Source organism: Felis catus, chromosome B1, assembly GCF_018350175.1.
Source record: "Felis catus isolate Fca126 chromosome B1, F.catus_Fca126_mat1.0, whole genome shotgun sequence".
Classification (NCBI taxonomy): Eukaryota; Metazoa; Chordata; class Mammalia; order Carnivora; family Felidae; genus Felis; species Felis catus.
Genome location: NC_058371.1, coordinates 42,770,319 through 42,785,516, shown reverse-complemented (window position 1 = coordinate 42,785,516; position 15,198 = coordinate 42,770,319). Strand labels below are relative to the sequence as shown.

The 15,198-nt window shown below is 33.2% G+C and overlaps 1 protein-coding gene across 4 annotated transcripts in view; it reads right to left on the bottom strand.

Annotated features, from left to right (window-relative positions):
- The window catches only part of LOC101097234 (disintegrin and metalloproteinase domain-containing protein 18-like), a 139,348-nt gene that overhangs the window by 86,540 nt on the left and 37,610 nt on the right, over positions 1-15,198 (bottom strand). For all 4 annotated transcript variants that reach the window (XM_006930702.4, XM_045055527.1, XM_045055528.1 and 1 more), the window contains 5 exons: positions 10,918-10,989; positions 10,561-10,727; positions 9,452-9,533; positions 7,034-7,170; positions 3,189-3,372 (listed from right to left, as the gene is read on the bottom strand). In XM_006930702.4, coding sequence (XP_006930764.2) covers positions 3,189-3,372; positions 7,034-7,170; positions 9,452-9,533; positions 10,561-10,727; positions 10,918-10,989 — 642 coding nt within the window. The remainder of the gene's footprint in view (positions 1-3,188; positions 3,373-7,033; positions 7,171-9,451; positions 9,534-10,560; positions 10,728-10,917; positions 10,990-15,198) is intronic.

The window sequence follows — 15,198 nt, the reverse complement described above, 5'->3', positions numbered from 1 at the left end:
GTTCTGGCAATAAAAAAATAATAAAACAGTTCTGGCATATGAACCTCATTTATTGTGGGCCAGACTGCAACGTTCAAAGATTCATCCAGCAGCAAATCAAGACTGGCTCCAAATCTCCTTGCCTAATAGATCTTTATTCGGTAGAGATTATCATCCTATTAATAAACCCTACCCTATCCAGGCCTATATTGAACATTTTGAGCCAGCATTTTTAGCATCCATTCATTGCATATTATCCAGGGTTTTGTACACACATATTAACAAATTCTACAAATTCTTAAAAAATAATCTCTTTATCATAATAGCAGAAAGTACTTTCTCACTTGGGCTATACTTAGATTTGATGCAGTCTAGAACCAATGAGGGAAGGCAGGGACAGATCTTGAAAAGAACAAGCATCATCTTGTGAGACATCCATCTCTTGTGAACACATCTTTGTGTGGTCTCTAGGCAATGTGAAGCTACCTTCTTCCACCATTGAGCTAGCAGTGACTTCCCAGAACAGAGATTTCTGAGAAATTTGAAAGTTTAGGTATCTAAAGTCCATCATTTCAAATGTCCTGAACCTATAAGTGAGTACATTTTGTCATCTGGCCAGCAATACATCCACTTTCAGAATCTTACCCTGAGTGTATGCTTCTTAGGAAAACTTCTGGTACCAGGTGACTTGGTTTTAGTTCCCCAAGAAACAAACCACTAAGCAAGGATGCAGACAAGTACTTTATTTGGAGAGTGTACTTGCTCCATAATGAGGCTGTCACAAATTACCAAAAACCTAGCAACTTAAATAATTATCTTATATTCTATAAATCAAAAGTTTAAATACATAAATTAGTCCAGATCCTCTGCTTATGGTCTCACAAAGGTAAAATCAAGATGTCAATATGGCTATGCCCTTACTGGAGGCTTTGGGAAGGAATTCACTTCAAGTCTCATCCAGATTGTCTGCCCAGTTAAGTTCCTTGTGGTTATAGTACAGGGATTCCTGTTTCCTTACTGGCTATCAGTCAAGGGCATGTTTTCTTCTCCTAGAAACTAATTACATTCCTTCTGTGCTTCCATGTTCCTTCCTTCAGCAACAGCAGGTTGGGTCCCTCTCTCCAAATATTTTTTAGTCTTCTGCTACATCTCTGTGACTTCACTTAGAGAAAGCTCTCTGTTTTTAAGGATTCATTTGATTAGATTGGACCTACTGAGATATTCCAGGATAATGTCCCCATCTTAAAGTCCATAACCTTAATAACTTCTGCAAAGTACCTCAGTAATATAACATACCACAATTCAAAGGATTAGAGTGAGGACATCTTTGAAAGTCTATTCTACCTACCACCAAAACACTAGGAGCAAGATGGGAGCAAGATGTTAAGGAAGGGAAACAAGCCAGTATATATGGGTTTGTGAGTTGCTTACTGCTGTCTTAAGCTAAATCTCACAGGTACTTCTAGGAAATGATATAAAATAGGGGGCATCAAAACATTTTATGTAAAGAGTGAAATATCAACTATTTGCAACTTTGCTAAAATAGTGCGCCTTATGGCTTCTATTGCAAGTGTTCAACTCTGCCATTGTAGCACAAAAGCAGCCATAGATAATATGTAAATGTATGGGCATGGTTGTCATTCCGATAAAGTTCCATTTACAAAAATATGTAGCAGCTGAATTTTGTCCACTGGCCAGTTTGCAGAACTCTGATACTGAGCATATTTCATAGAATTTCCTTGTAAGAGTCAAGGAATCTGGGGCAATTATCCACCAAATACCCTTCATAATTATTTGAGGGTTAATCGTTAGCCCCAAGTGCACTAAGTCCACCCTGCTGAAAGCTGAGCATGCTACTGAGGCCAGAGGAGGTACTCCAACAAAAAGTCTTAGATACTTGAAACAAATACTCTCTTCAGGAATAGTCAATGCTGAGAAGATACTGGTAGGCCACTGACAGTGTCTGTTGTAAGTGACGATATGTCTACAGCTGGTAGCTGTGGAAATTCACAATGTGCAGACCTAGCTCCAGATTCTGTTGCTTTATTGTATCCTTCATTAAAAATAACCAGGTTTTTTTTTTGTGGCAATTGGCACCGTATCTAGGAGGATGTGAATACAAGATGAGCATAGTATCACTAATTAGAAAACTAAGATGACTTTAGAAAATCTGAGATAACTGCAGGGGTGCCTGGGTGGCTCAGTCAGCTGAGCGTCTGACTCTTGATATCAGCTCAGGTCACGCTCTAATGGTTCATGAGTTTGAACCCCACATCAGGCTCCATGTTGAGTGTGGAGCCTGCTTGGGATTCTCTCTCCCTCTCTCTGCCCCTCCCCTGTTCTCTCTCTTTCTTTCTCTCTCTCCCTAAAATAAATAAAATGAAAAAAAAAGAAAAAAAAGAAAATCTGAGATAACTGGAAAGCCTACATAGACACACACACATATATATATATATATATATATATATATATATACACACACACATACATATATATTAATGCTGGAGAATAGTGGAGAATTAAAATAACTTATAGAGATTTAATATTATGTAAACAAATGGTGGTGTACTTTTTGTAGATGGATAAGAAATTCATGTAACTTCTGGGGGACTAATAATGAAATTTTATTTTATTCAAATAGAGGGGAATTATGACATATTATGCAATAATGCTATTATAATAATGTTATTATAATTAGTATGTATAGAATATTTGGTTGATGAGACTGTGGTAGGCTGGATATATATATATTTAGAAGTGAGCAAACAGGACAAGTTTTTGATCATCCTGAAATTGGAAATGCAAGAATGCTTGAGGATTAAGAAAAAAACGTTTTACCACTCTTGCAACCAAAAGAAAGGGGAAAATTTGAAACAAACTCAGAAGAAGTTTGTAGAAAAAACAGAGACTGGGGCCACATACATTAGGAAATAAGTTATGGATAAAAAGCCATTTGTTCAGCCTATGTATGCAAAACCTCTTCACTGGCATACTTGGGAACAGTGTGTACAAACCAAGTTTTCATGAATCAATTGTCTTCTCAATTGAAGAGGGATGGAAAAGCAATTCATATATATCCTAACCACTACTCACTTTCATATCCAAGTTCCATATTGAAGACATAGTTGCATATGGTAACTCCAATACCATGAAAACCACTTATTAGAAATACAAGAAATTGTGCTCAAATTCCAATCTTTACTGCTTACCTCTTCGCTTCCACAGTCACATTCTTCATTAGGTTCCAAAATCCCATTACCACATACTGATTGATTTTGGTATGATGGTTGCAAATTTGAAAAGTTCTGAAGACATTTAGCCTCATATTTTGAAACAAAATTTCTATAGTCATGCATGCTGCAGTTGCTAAAAATCTTTATACCACTGGAACCCCTACAATGAAATAATAATCCTCAGGTAAATAAACCAGGTTAATAAAAGCCCATCTAAACGACGTTCCATATATAATGATATGAATTGCAAGATGGCTTAAATGAAAAAGTTGTGCCTTAGCAGAGATGAAGTCAAACATGATTACATTTTATCACTATTAATCTTTAATATTTTTAAAATGGCATTGAAAATGTATCTTTACAGGAAAGCAGTAAAGTTTAATGGTTAAATATCCACCTATCTATCATGTATCTATATATCATCTATTATCTACCATCTATCTTTCTACCTGATACGCTCTTCAGTCATATACCCAAAGTTTTCTTCCCTCATTTCAGTCAGATGTCTACTCACATGTAACTTTCTAAAGAGGTCTTTCTTGATGTTATATAAAGTTGTGTCCCTTCCCACATTCTCCTTCCACTGTCATTATTTATTTTTCTACATATATTAATCTATATTATTGTATCATGTAAAAATAATCATATTTGTATTTTTAAATGTTTTTTTTTCAACGTTTATTTATTTTTGGGACAGAGAGAGACAGAGCATGAACAGGGGAGGGGCAGACAGAGAGGGAGACGCAGAATCGGAAACAGGCTCCAGGTTCTGAGCCATCAGCCCAGAGCCTGACGCGGGGCTCGAACTCACGGACCGCGAGATCGTGACCTGGCTGAAGTCGGACGCTTAACCGACTGCACCACCCAGGCGCACCAAATCTGTTTTTATATGACTTAAATTGTGCACTAAAATATAAGTTCTGTGAAGGTCTTTATTTTCATGTTCAAGCTATATTTTTAGTGGGATATCTAATATATATGTCTAATAGATCTCCAATATATATTTTAAATATACTGTGTAAAATATTGTCTACTGGTCTTCTCAGCCAAGCCTGTCCCATCCACTATTCTCAGTTCCAGGCAACTTTAATCTTCTAGTTTCTCAAGATGATAACATTGGTGTAATCCTGCATGAGACTGCATGTTGGAATGGTAACATTTTGAATACATTGAATTAAATAAAATATATTAAAATATATTAAATATATTATGTATTAAATATTTATTATATGTTAATAAAGTACATTAAAACATATTGCTGCAATTAACTTCATCTTATTAAAAAAAGGTTTTAATGTTTGCTTATTTTTGAGACAGAGAGACAGAGTGCAAGTCGGTGAGGTGCAGAGATAAAGGGAGACAGAGAATCTGAAGCAGGTTCCAGGCTCTGAGCTGCCAGAACAGAGCCCAACATGGGGCCCAGGCCCACAAGCCATGAGAACATGACCTAGGCCAAAGTTGGACACTCAACCAATGGAGCTACCCAGGCACCCTATGATTTTTTAAATGTTTTAATGCAGCTACTAGAACATTTACAATTACATATGTGGTTTACATTTTAATTCTATTTCACAGTTCCCCTCTAAGCAATCATGTCTGACACAGTAACTCTTAAACAGCTATATCTGTGATGAGTGAAGTTCTGGGTTGACTCCAGAGCCTCCAAGGAAAGAAATGCCAAGGGTTTGGAGTTGGGAGAGTGAGAAAAAAAAGGCATGCTTTAGCTTTCATTGATATACTCATTTGTAATGGAATCAATAGGGGAAAGTGTGAAGACTGTCACAAGGAAAAATATTTAAGCAATTTTTTCTATTACTTTTAACTATTTTGTTTCAATAGACATCAGTGCCACTACAGTTTTGCAGGCTACTGTTAGGCAAAAAGCTACAAATTTTGAGCACTGATATCTTTGTACACAAAATTAGCTTAAAAATAGACAGAGACTTAGGTTCTTTTCTACTTGGACCACATGCTTTCTGAGTAAAAATTAAGTGTTAGTTAGAACTTGAAGCTTTTAGGGGCACCTGGGTGGCTCAGTCAGTTAAACGTTCGACCTCGGCTCAGGTCATGATCTCACAATTTGTGAGTTCGAGCCCCGCGTCGGGCTCTGTGCTGCCAGCTCAGAGCCTGAAGCTTGTTTTGGATTCTGTGTCTCCCTCTCTCTCTGCTCTTCCCCCACCCATGCTCTGTCTTTCTCTCCTTCAAAATTAAATAAACATTACAAAAAAAAAGAACTTGAAACTTTCATTTAAAAGGTATACAAAGCAATTTGTTTTTTTAAATCTCTGCCTAAAAAATGGCCATGAAAAGGAAGAAATGAATGTGTTAGCCTAAGTATATAGAATTTTAATAGACCCAGAAATTTCAAAGTAAGTCTTAATCGACTGGTTTTTTGTAGGGAAAGTTACCATCGAGGTCTAAAGACAACTACAAAATAAGTTGAGTTAAAGCAGCTGTTTCAAAGTATTTTCATTTTTTATCCCAAACTCCAAGTGTGGGCTTGGAAACACTGAAAAAATTATTTCAGAGAAACACAGCTTCTCCTGCAACCCTAACTCTTTTTGAATCCCATGGACATTATTAACTTGGCAAACCTCAACTATTTACTTTCTTTACTTATGCGTTTGATAGCTGAAATTACATGGGCCAAAATAAACAAACATGCTGTTTGAATTCATATTACTTTTGTAATTACTAATATTAAGTATCCATTCAAAAGGCCCAACAATCTTAGCACATTCTGAAGTCATTTCTAATTTCTAGTCTCCAAGACATGTGTTTCGCGTCTTTTATCCAAGCTCTTATGCTCCTTTTTCTCAGCTTCCTATCAGAAGAAATTGTCCTCATCTTTCCACCTCCATTAACCAAACTACCTACATCTTTATTTACTCTGCTAACATCTTATCACAATAATTGAGTATACACAGCTCCAAAAAAAAGCCAACCTATGAGTGCCTGTGCAGCTCAGTCGGTAAAGCCTCAGAGTCTTGGTTTTGGCTCAGATCATGATTTCACGATTTGTGGTTTCAAGATCCCCATGTCAAGCTCTGCACTGACAGTGCCTGCTTGGGATTCTCTTTCCCTCTCTGCCCCTCCTCTGCTTTCTCTCTCTCTCTCTCTCTCTCTCTCAAAATAAATAACATTAAAAAAAATAAAAATAAATAAATAAAAGCCAGCCCCTGTACTTACGCACTAGATTGTATCCTAATTTACTCAGTGATTTTGTTAAGTCTTCATTTTATCCAGCATCATCACCCTTTCCTTCTTTTCTCTTTATTTCTTTGTCTATAGATAATGTAGTTCCTCTTATCTTAATATAATTTTTAATGCTATTATTGTTCTAATTGTATTATGATTCTGCTGATTTATGTAGGTAGTCAATCGTAATATCTATAAATAAGGACAGTTTTTTTTTTCTTTTTCAAATGTTTCCTCTTTTTTCTTTCCCTTAAAATTCTGGTCAAAGCTCCCTGGACTATATCACTGAGGATAATTTTACATATCTTTGCTTTGAATGCCAAGTGCTATAACAGCCAAAACAATAATAGTACCATGTTTATATAGTATTTCAAAGTCTTTATAAATCTTAAAAATTTCCCTCTAATTCCTTCAGGTATTTCTTAATCATGATATTTACCACTTTCCTGGAGTTTTGTATCACTTAGACAGATTTATTAGTAGGAAAATTCTTCGATACCTTTCCAATTTTTGACGTGGAGTGGAATATAAAGAATAAAAAATTCATCACATCTTGTAAACAACCTAACATATATATATATATATATATATGTAAAATAATTAAGAAGAAAAAAAAGCCTTACACTGCTTTATGATTCATTATGCATGTAGCTCTTGGACAAGAACATTTATTAATATCATCATATGTTAATCCCATTTTAAGGCCAAGTAGTTGAGCTATAATAACTGAAAATCCCTCCAAAGTTACTGCATCTGGATACTAAAATAAAGAAGATTGAAGGGAAAACCATCATATAAGAAGTTAACAAAAGCAAGTAATCAATTAAATTAAAGCATTTTGTTCCCATAAAATTTTATATTTTAATACTCTTTATGTTAAGTATATTTTACAACATTATTTTGATAAGTCATTGACAGGACTATCCATACTGGTCATTTGATTAAGAACAATGCAAGAATGTAGGGAATGATCAAGCTACCAGTATTCTCTGGTTTACAATTTGACACGCTCAAATTCTATAGCCATAAGCACACTTAGTATTTCTGATGCAATCAACATAAAACACATTTATGTAACTTTTCCATTAAATCAGTTCATCCAATTAGTAAATATTAACTCAGTGTACACATGTGTCAGGCACATTAACAGAAGATGAAAATGTAGTGGCATGCATGACAGAAATGGACATTGTTCACATGAGGAGCTTCCATTACAGAAAGGAAGAAAGAAAATAAACAAGAAAGAAACTTAAAACAAACTTCATCAATACAAATCGATCACAGAAAGTATTATGAAGAAAATGAAGTACTCCAAAAGAAAATTCTGAGGAGGAGTAGAACCACTTAAAATTTATGAGTTAATATTTAGGCTGAGGTGTAACACTTGGGAAATGACCCAGCAATATACATAGGAGTAAGGTATTTGTATGGAAGCTCATTAAAAGGTTGTAGTATAATGGATGAATTTTAAAAATAATAACAGAAATTAGAAATTTTAATTTTATTAAAGAATTTGGGCAAAGGCAATATTATGCAGTTACAAATTTGGGAAGAAACAAAAGCTATGCAATGAAGGCAATTTAATTTTATTTCATTATTTGGCTCATCTGAGAATAAAACAAAATTCTAATAGGCTATATTATTATAGAGGAAGAATGGAAGAGGTGGCAAGTCAGTATTATGAGCTATTAGGATCCTAAATTCTGACTTCACTGATAGTAAGTCAATGGATGTCTAAATTTGAAGACTCAAGAAATTTCAAGGGCATTGTATTTAAAAATATAGAGTAAAAATGAATAAATTATTCTTACACATATAAGCATGGGTAAATTCCACAGACATAATTTTGAACAAATAATTGGCAGATACAAGAACATACTGTGTATTATTTCATTTACATAAAGCTCAAAAAGAGGCCAACTTAACCAATGGTGATAAGTGTCACAAAGTGGTTTTCTTTGATATGGATAGTAAGTGGAAGGAGGTATATGAGTCACAGGGGTCTTATGAAGTGGTAAAATACACTATTTCTTGATCTCCATGATGTTTATGGCTATGTATTAACCTGGTCAATATTAATTGTGCTAGATATTTATGATTTTTGCAATGTTCTTTATATGTAATATACTCCAATAAAACTTTTATTTACAAGGAGATGAATATAAAAGTATAAATAAGTCAGGAGGAAAAATTTAAAAAAAAATGCTGGCGTAGTTTATGTAAGGGACTGATTTTGTTTTTTCAGTATTAGTCCTGTAAAATCACTTGTTTTTTTAAAAATTTTTAAAAAAAACTTTTATTGTTTATTTATTTTTGAGAGAAAGAGAGCACAAGCGGGAGGAAGGGCAGAGAGAGAGGGAGACACAGAATCTGAAGCAGGCTCCAGGCTCTGAGCTGTCAGCACAGAGCCTGATGTGGGGCTTGAACTTGGGTACAGTGAGATCATTACCTGAGCTGAAGTCGATCACCCAACTGACTGAGCCACCCAGGTGCCCCAAAAATCATTTGTATTTGTAACACGTGAATGTGTATTACTTAATAAGATACAAATTTAAAAAGAAAAGTGGAGCTATATGAAGCAACATGTATATGTCTTTTAAAAAGCTGTTCAAAATAGTTCTGAAATGATTCATAAAATAAGAACAATGCAGAACAACATGTAGTAAATGGACCCATACTTTTGTAACAATAGCATAACACATAAAATGGCAAGGACAAATTCATGATTTTTGCTATTTCTTGAATTTAAAGTAGACATACAGGAGGATTTAACTCGGCTTACTGTTTTACATCCTTAGAAATTCTGATATAACTGTCATAATAGTCATTATTCCTATTCGGTGAATGAGTATATTAATGTATGTTCATATTATGTTCTAAGATTAAAATAATTTTGTCCCAACAAAATAATAAATACACATAGAGAGAAAAATGCCTTATTATACACTACTTTTATTATACACTATTTAGCTATATTAAATAATATAAAATGCAATATACAGATTAGAAAAAAATAGTAAAGAAGGATAAAAATTACATACCATAGCAATATCTGCATTATGGCTTTTATTGCATATTGTGCCAGAAAATGTTGCTCCCAAATATGTAGGATGTTTCCTGTAACTACATCATTATAGTATAAACTTTTTATTACCATAGTTATTCAGAGCAATTTATTACTTTATTTATTAAGCTAAATCTTCCATAAAATTTACAATGGTTTTCAAATATATGAATTTTTGACCTGGATAATATCTAAAATATTATACAAAATGCTCATTGAAAATTATGATTCACTCTAGTAGCAATTTTCTCTCATCACCTCTTAGACTTGAAATAATTTCACTATCATGAATTCTCCTCAGTTTCCCTTATTCTGCATGCATTCTTTTGATCACTAAAAGTCAAAAAAGATTTTTTATATTTTTATTTTTTTTAAGTTTATTTATTTTCAGAGAAAGAGAGCATGTGCACGCATGGAGGAGAAGCAGAAAGGGGGAGAGAGAGAATCCCAAGTAAGCCCCATGCTGTCATTGCAAAGCCTGACATGGGTCTGGATCACGGCCTGAGTCAAAATCAAAGTCAGAGGTCTAACCAACTGAGACACCCAGGCACCCCAAACAAAAAGGATTTTTAATCTGTGGAATAAGAAGTTATGCCTGTCCTAAATGTAAGCATTTTCTTAAATTAAATATTATCAAAAAAATTCTTTTTAGTCAAGCAGTAGACATGAAATGTATTAACATATTATAGATAATATTAACTGAATAGTGACAATTTTAACATTATTAATAAGCTAAGGTTTAGGTTTACATGTACTCTTTAGTAAACATATATAGTAGTAAAGTATGTAGTATATAACATATGTACATAACATAAGTAATGTATTCTGTAGTTATGAAAGTCAAGTCTTTATATAAATTATATTCCAAAATATATTGTGATATATGTGATATATGTTACTTATGTTGTTTTTATTTTTATCATATTTTCAACTATACTATAACATCTATGGCAATAGCTATACATGAAAATGTTTAACATTTTCAGAGGCCTACAGAAAGTTGAAGAACACAGTAAATGCATTAATTATCAAATTAATGATATTATTTATGCATATCTCTTTTTTAATGTAGAACATTGTGCTTACATAAGTAAGAATGCTATGTCATGGGGCCGTAGGATAAGATAGTCCCGTTTCCATACAAAAAATCTTTGTAATAAATCATCAGCATCCCCGTTGGTAGAAATTTTGTTTTTATGTGACCACAATTCCAAGGAGGACAGCATTACAGTCAATTTGAACTGAGTAAACATCTAAAATAAGATTTATGGCATACTTGTTAAAATAACAATTATTAAATCAAAATGATGTAACATAAGGAATATATTCAGTTTATTATTTAGATTATTGAAGATTTTTAAGTCATTGATTTGTCATGGTAAAATAGAAACCAGTTTCAATGATTTTTCATAAAACTATAAATGTAAAAAACTTAAAACTTACAGTGTTGACAAGGCCAGTAATCTGGATAATTTTCTGTGTTACAGCCATCGTTTCTGATCCCATATAATCATACTGAAAAACAATTTTTAAGTTATTCTTTTAAAATGTGAGTGATAATAATTTATCTTTTGATGGTGAATATATCTTCCTCATAACAGGCAGGTAAATCATAGGATTTGTCAAACAATATAACACATACTACTATAATGATGATGACATCATAAAAGAAGCAACAATAAAAAATCATAGGCTTTTAAAATAGATTCTCACTTGTTAATATTTTAAAGAAACTCTCAAGCAGAAACAATTGAAATCATCAAGAGGTCTCAAAATAACTTCAGAGATTCCTCCTTAGTTTAATGGGATTTCTTTAGCTAGACACAGAGGGAAACACAAAATCTCCCATCACATGGTTGGTTAAAAATATCAAATCAATAAACAAAATAAAAGGGCTCAAATATATCTATAGAACAAAAAAACAAAAATGACAATTATAAAAATTAAACATTATGTGGAATAAAGGATTCAAAAACTTTGATAATGAATACAATGAAATTATGTAAAGGAAAGGAGAAAAGAAACAAACTGTCCTGTGAAATGGTAAATTCTTGAGAGGATATAAACTTGTATTTATTTGAGAACTTAATTAATGTGTTCTTTGCAGTCATGTTTTGGAAAATGCTTAGTACCTCTGCAAAAGTTGTTAATTGTACAAATTGAAAAAATGGACTCCTACCAAATCTTAGAACTCTGCATAACTTGTTTACTCAAAATTTTGGTAGTTATTGAAATGGATGTGCTTGTTATAAGTGTTAATATAGAAATAATGTAAAATTAATTCTATATTTCCATTTCATGAATTAGAAGTTAAACATATTCTAGTAAATAAAATTTCCTTATAATAGAAAAAAACATAGCATTAGAGAAGTATTATACATATGAAATGTATTCCTATACAACACACAAATAAAAAAATCCTTATTTATGACAATATGAGAATACTCAAGATCATCAGAGTAGAGGTATAATTTCATATACTAAATGTCATGACACTTTGGAAGATAGAGCTAGCCCCAAAGGTTTATTTCACAAGGTAAAAATTCTCAATATATAAGGAAGGCATATCAGTGCTTAACTAGTAAGAAATAATACACATCATCAAAATATGGAAAACAAAATGGACACAATTAAAACAAGAATTTAAAAAACCCGCAATAATAGTTCAAGATATTAACCCAACTTTCTCAGTAACTGATAGGAAAAGAGGGCAAAAACTTAGTAAACTTAGAAGGTCTGAGCAATACAGTTAAAATGTTTGACTCATTAATATACAGACATAACTCCATTCAAAAAGGGCAGAATAGGGGCGCCTGGGTGGCTCAGTCGGTTAAGCGTCTGACTTCAGCTCAGGTCATGACCTCACAGTTTGTGGGTTAGAGCCCCGCGTCTAGCTCTGTGCTGACAGCTCAGAGCCTGGAGCCTGCTTCAGATTCTGTGTCTCCCTCTCTCTCTGCCCCTCCCATGCTCATGCTCTGACTCTCTCTGTCTCTCAATAATAAATAAAAGTTAAAAAAAAAAGGTAGAATGTAATAAATCTTTTTAAAATGCATGTGAACCATTTATAAAACCGACCATATACTGGGCCATAAAAGAAGTCACAACACATTTCCAAGGTTTCACATCATTCAGATCATGCTCTTTTACCACTATGGAATAAAACTGATATGAGCAACTAAAATAGAACTTGAAAATCCCCAAATATTTTGAATTGAACCAATACAATTTAAATTCCCAGGGGTCGCACACACACAAATGACTTAGACATAATTTAGAAAAACTGAAATGTTCAAAGAAGTCAGACTATCCAAATTTGTGTTGCTAGTAACAAACATAAACCCTTGTATTAGATAGTAACTCTTTGACTAGAGATAAACTGTTAAGCATAAATACATTAGAAAATAAAAAAAATGCATAAAACCAATTATCTTATCCAAAGCAAAGAAACTGAAAGGGAGGAAATAACAGACAGAAGATAAGAAAATAATGTTAGGGAATAAACGTAAGTAATCACGGAATATATTTAGCTATTCCATGAGGTGGTATCTCATTGTGGTTTTGCTTTGTATTTCCCTGATGATGAGTGATATTGAGCATCTTTTCATGTGTCTGTTAGCCATCTGGATGTCTTCTTTGGAAAAGTTTCTATTCATGTCTTCTGCTCATTTCTTCACTGGATTATTTGACTTTGGGGTGTTCAGTTTGATAAGTTATTTATATATTTTGGATACTAACCCTTTATCAGATATGTTATTTGCAAGTATCTTCTACAATCCCATAGATTGACTTTTGTTGATTGTTTCTTCCACTGTGCAGAAGCTTTTTATCTTGCTGAAGTCCCAGTAGTTCATGTTCTTTGTTTCTCTTGCCTCTAGAGACATATCTAGTAAGAAGTTGCTATGGCCAATGTCAAAGGGGTTGCTCTCTGTATGCTCCTCTAAGATTTGGATAGTTTCCTGTCTCACATTTAGGTTTGTCATCCATTTTGAATTTATTTCTGTGTATGGTGTAAGAAAGCAGTCCTGTTTCATTCTTTTGCATGTTGCTGTCCAGTTTTTCCAACACCATTTGTTGAAGAGACTCTTTTGTCCACGGGATAGTCTTTCCTGCTTTTTCAAGTGTAAGTTGACCATACAGTTATGGATCCATTTCTGGGGCTTCTATTACATTCCATTGACCTAACTGCCTGTTTTTGTGCCAGTACCATATTGTCTGCATCACTACAGTTTTGTAATATAGCTCAAAGTCCAGAATTATGATGCCTCCAGCTTTGCTTTTTCTTTTTCAAGATTACTTTGGCTCTTCATGGTCTTTTGTGGTTCCATACAAATTTTAGGATTATTTGTTCTAGCTCTGTGAAAAACACTTGTGGTATTTTGATAGGAATTGCATTAAATGTGCAGATTGCTTTAAGTAGTATTAACATTTTAACAATATTTGTTCTTCCAATCCATGAGCATGGAATTTTTTTTCCATTTCTTTGTGTCCTCTTCCCATTTTTGTCATAAGTGTCCGATAGTTTTCAGAGTACAAATCATTTACATCTTTGGTTAGATTTATTCCTAGGTATTTTATTGCTTTTGGTGCAGTTGTAAATGGGATCAATTCCTTGATTTCTCTTTCTGCTGCTTCATTATTGGTGTGGATGCAACAGATTTTTGTACATTGATTTTGTATCCTGTGACTTTACTGAAATAGTGTATCAGTTCTAGCAATTTTTTGGTGGAGTCTTGTGGGTTTTCTACATAGAGTGTCACATCATCTGAAAATAGTGAAAGTTTGACTTCTTCCTTGCTGATTTGTATGCTTTTTATTTCTTTCTGTTTTCTGATTTCTGAAGCTAAGATATTCATTACTATTTAACATAGTAATGAGAGTGGACATCCTTGACTTTTTCCTAAGGGAAAGGGTCTCAGCTTTTCCACATTGAGGATTATACTAGCTGTGGGTGTTTTGTATATGGTCTTTCTAATATTGAGGTATGTTCCATCTATCATTACTTTGTTGAGGGTTTTTGTCAAAAATGAATGCTATACCTTGTCAAATGACTTTTTTTTCATCTATTGACAAAATCATATGGTTCTTACCCTTTCTTTTATTAATGTGGTACATCATGTTGATTGATTTTGGAATACTGAACCACCCTTGCACCCCAGAAATAAATCCCACTTGACTGTAGTTAATGATTCTTTTAATGTAATGTTGGTTTCCATTTTCTAGTATGTTGAGAATTTTTTCACCATGTTCATTAGGGATATTGGTGTATAATTCTTCTTTTTAGTATAGTCTTTGTTGGTTTTGGGATCAAGGTAATGCTGGCCTCATAGGATGAATTTGGAAGTTTTCCTCCCATTTCTACTTTTTTTAAAACAGTTTAAGAAGAATAGATATTAACTCTTCTTTAAATGTTTGGTAGAATGCCCCTGGGAAACCATTTGACTCTGGATTTTTATATGTTAGGAGATTTTTGATCACTGATTCAATTTCGTTGCTGGTTATGTCTGTCTGATGGATATGAAAAAAATAAACCTTAACTCTTACCTCACACCACACATTTTTATCAATTAGAGAAAACCATAAAACTCTATGTGAAAAGATAAAGAAAAATAAATTCCAAAACAAAAGTAAAAATATTTGTGTCCTCGGAGTAAGAAAATATTTCTTAAATGGAAAAAATAAAATAATGATAAAAATCATTATCATTAAGAAATATGTCCATCAAAA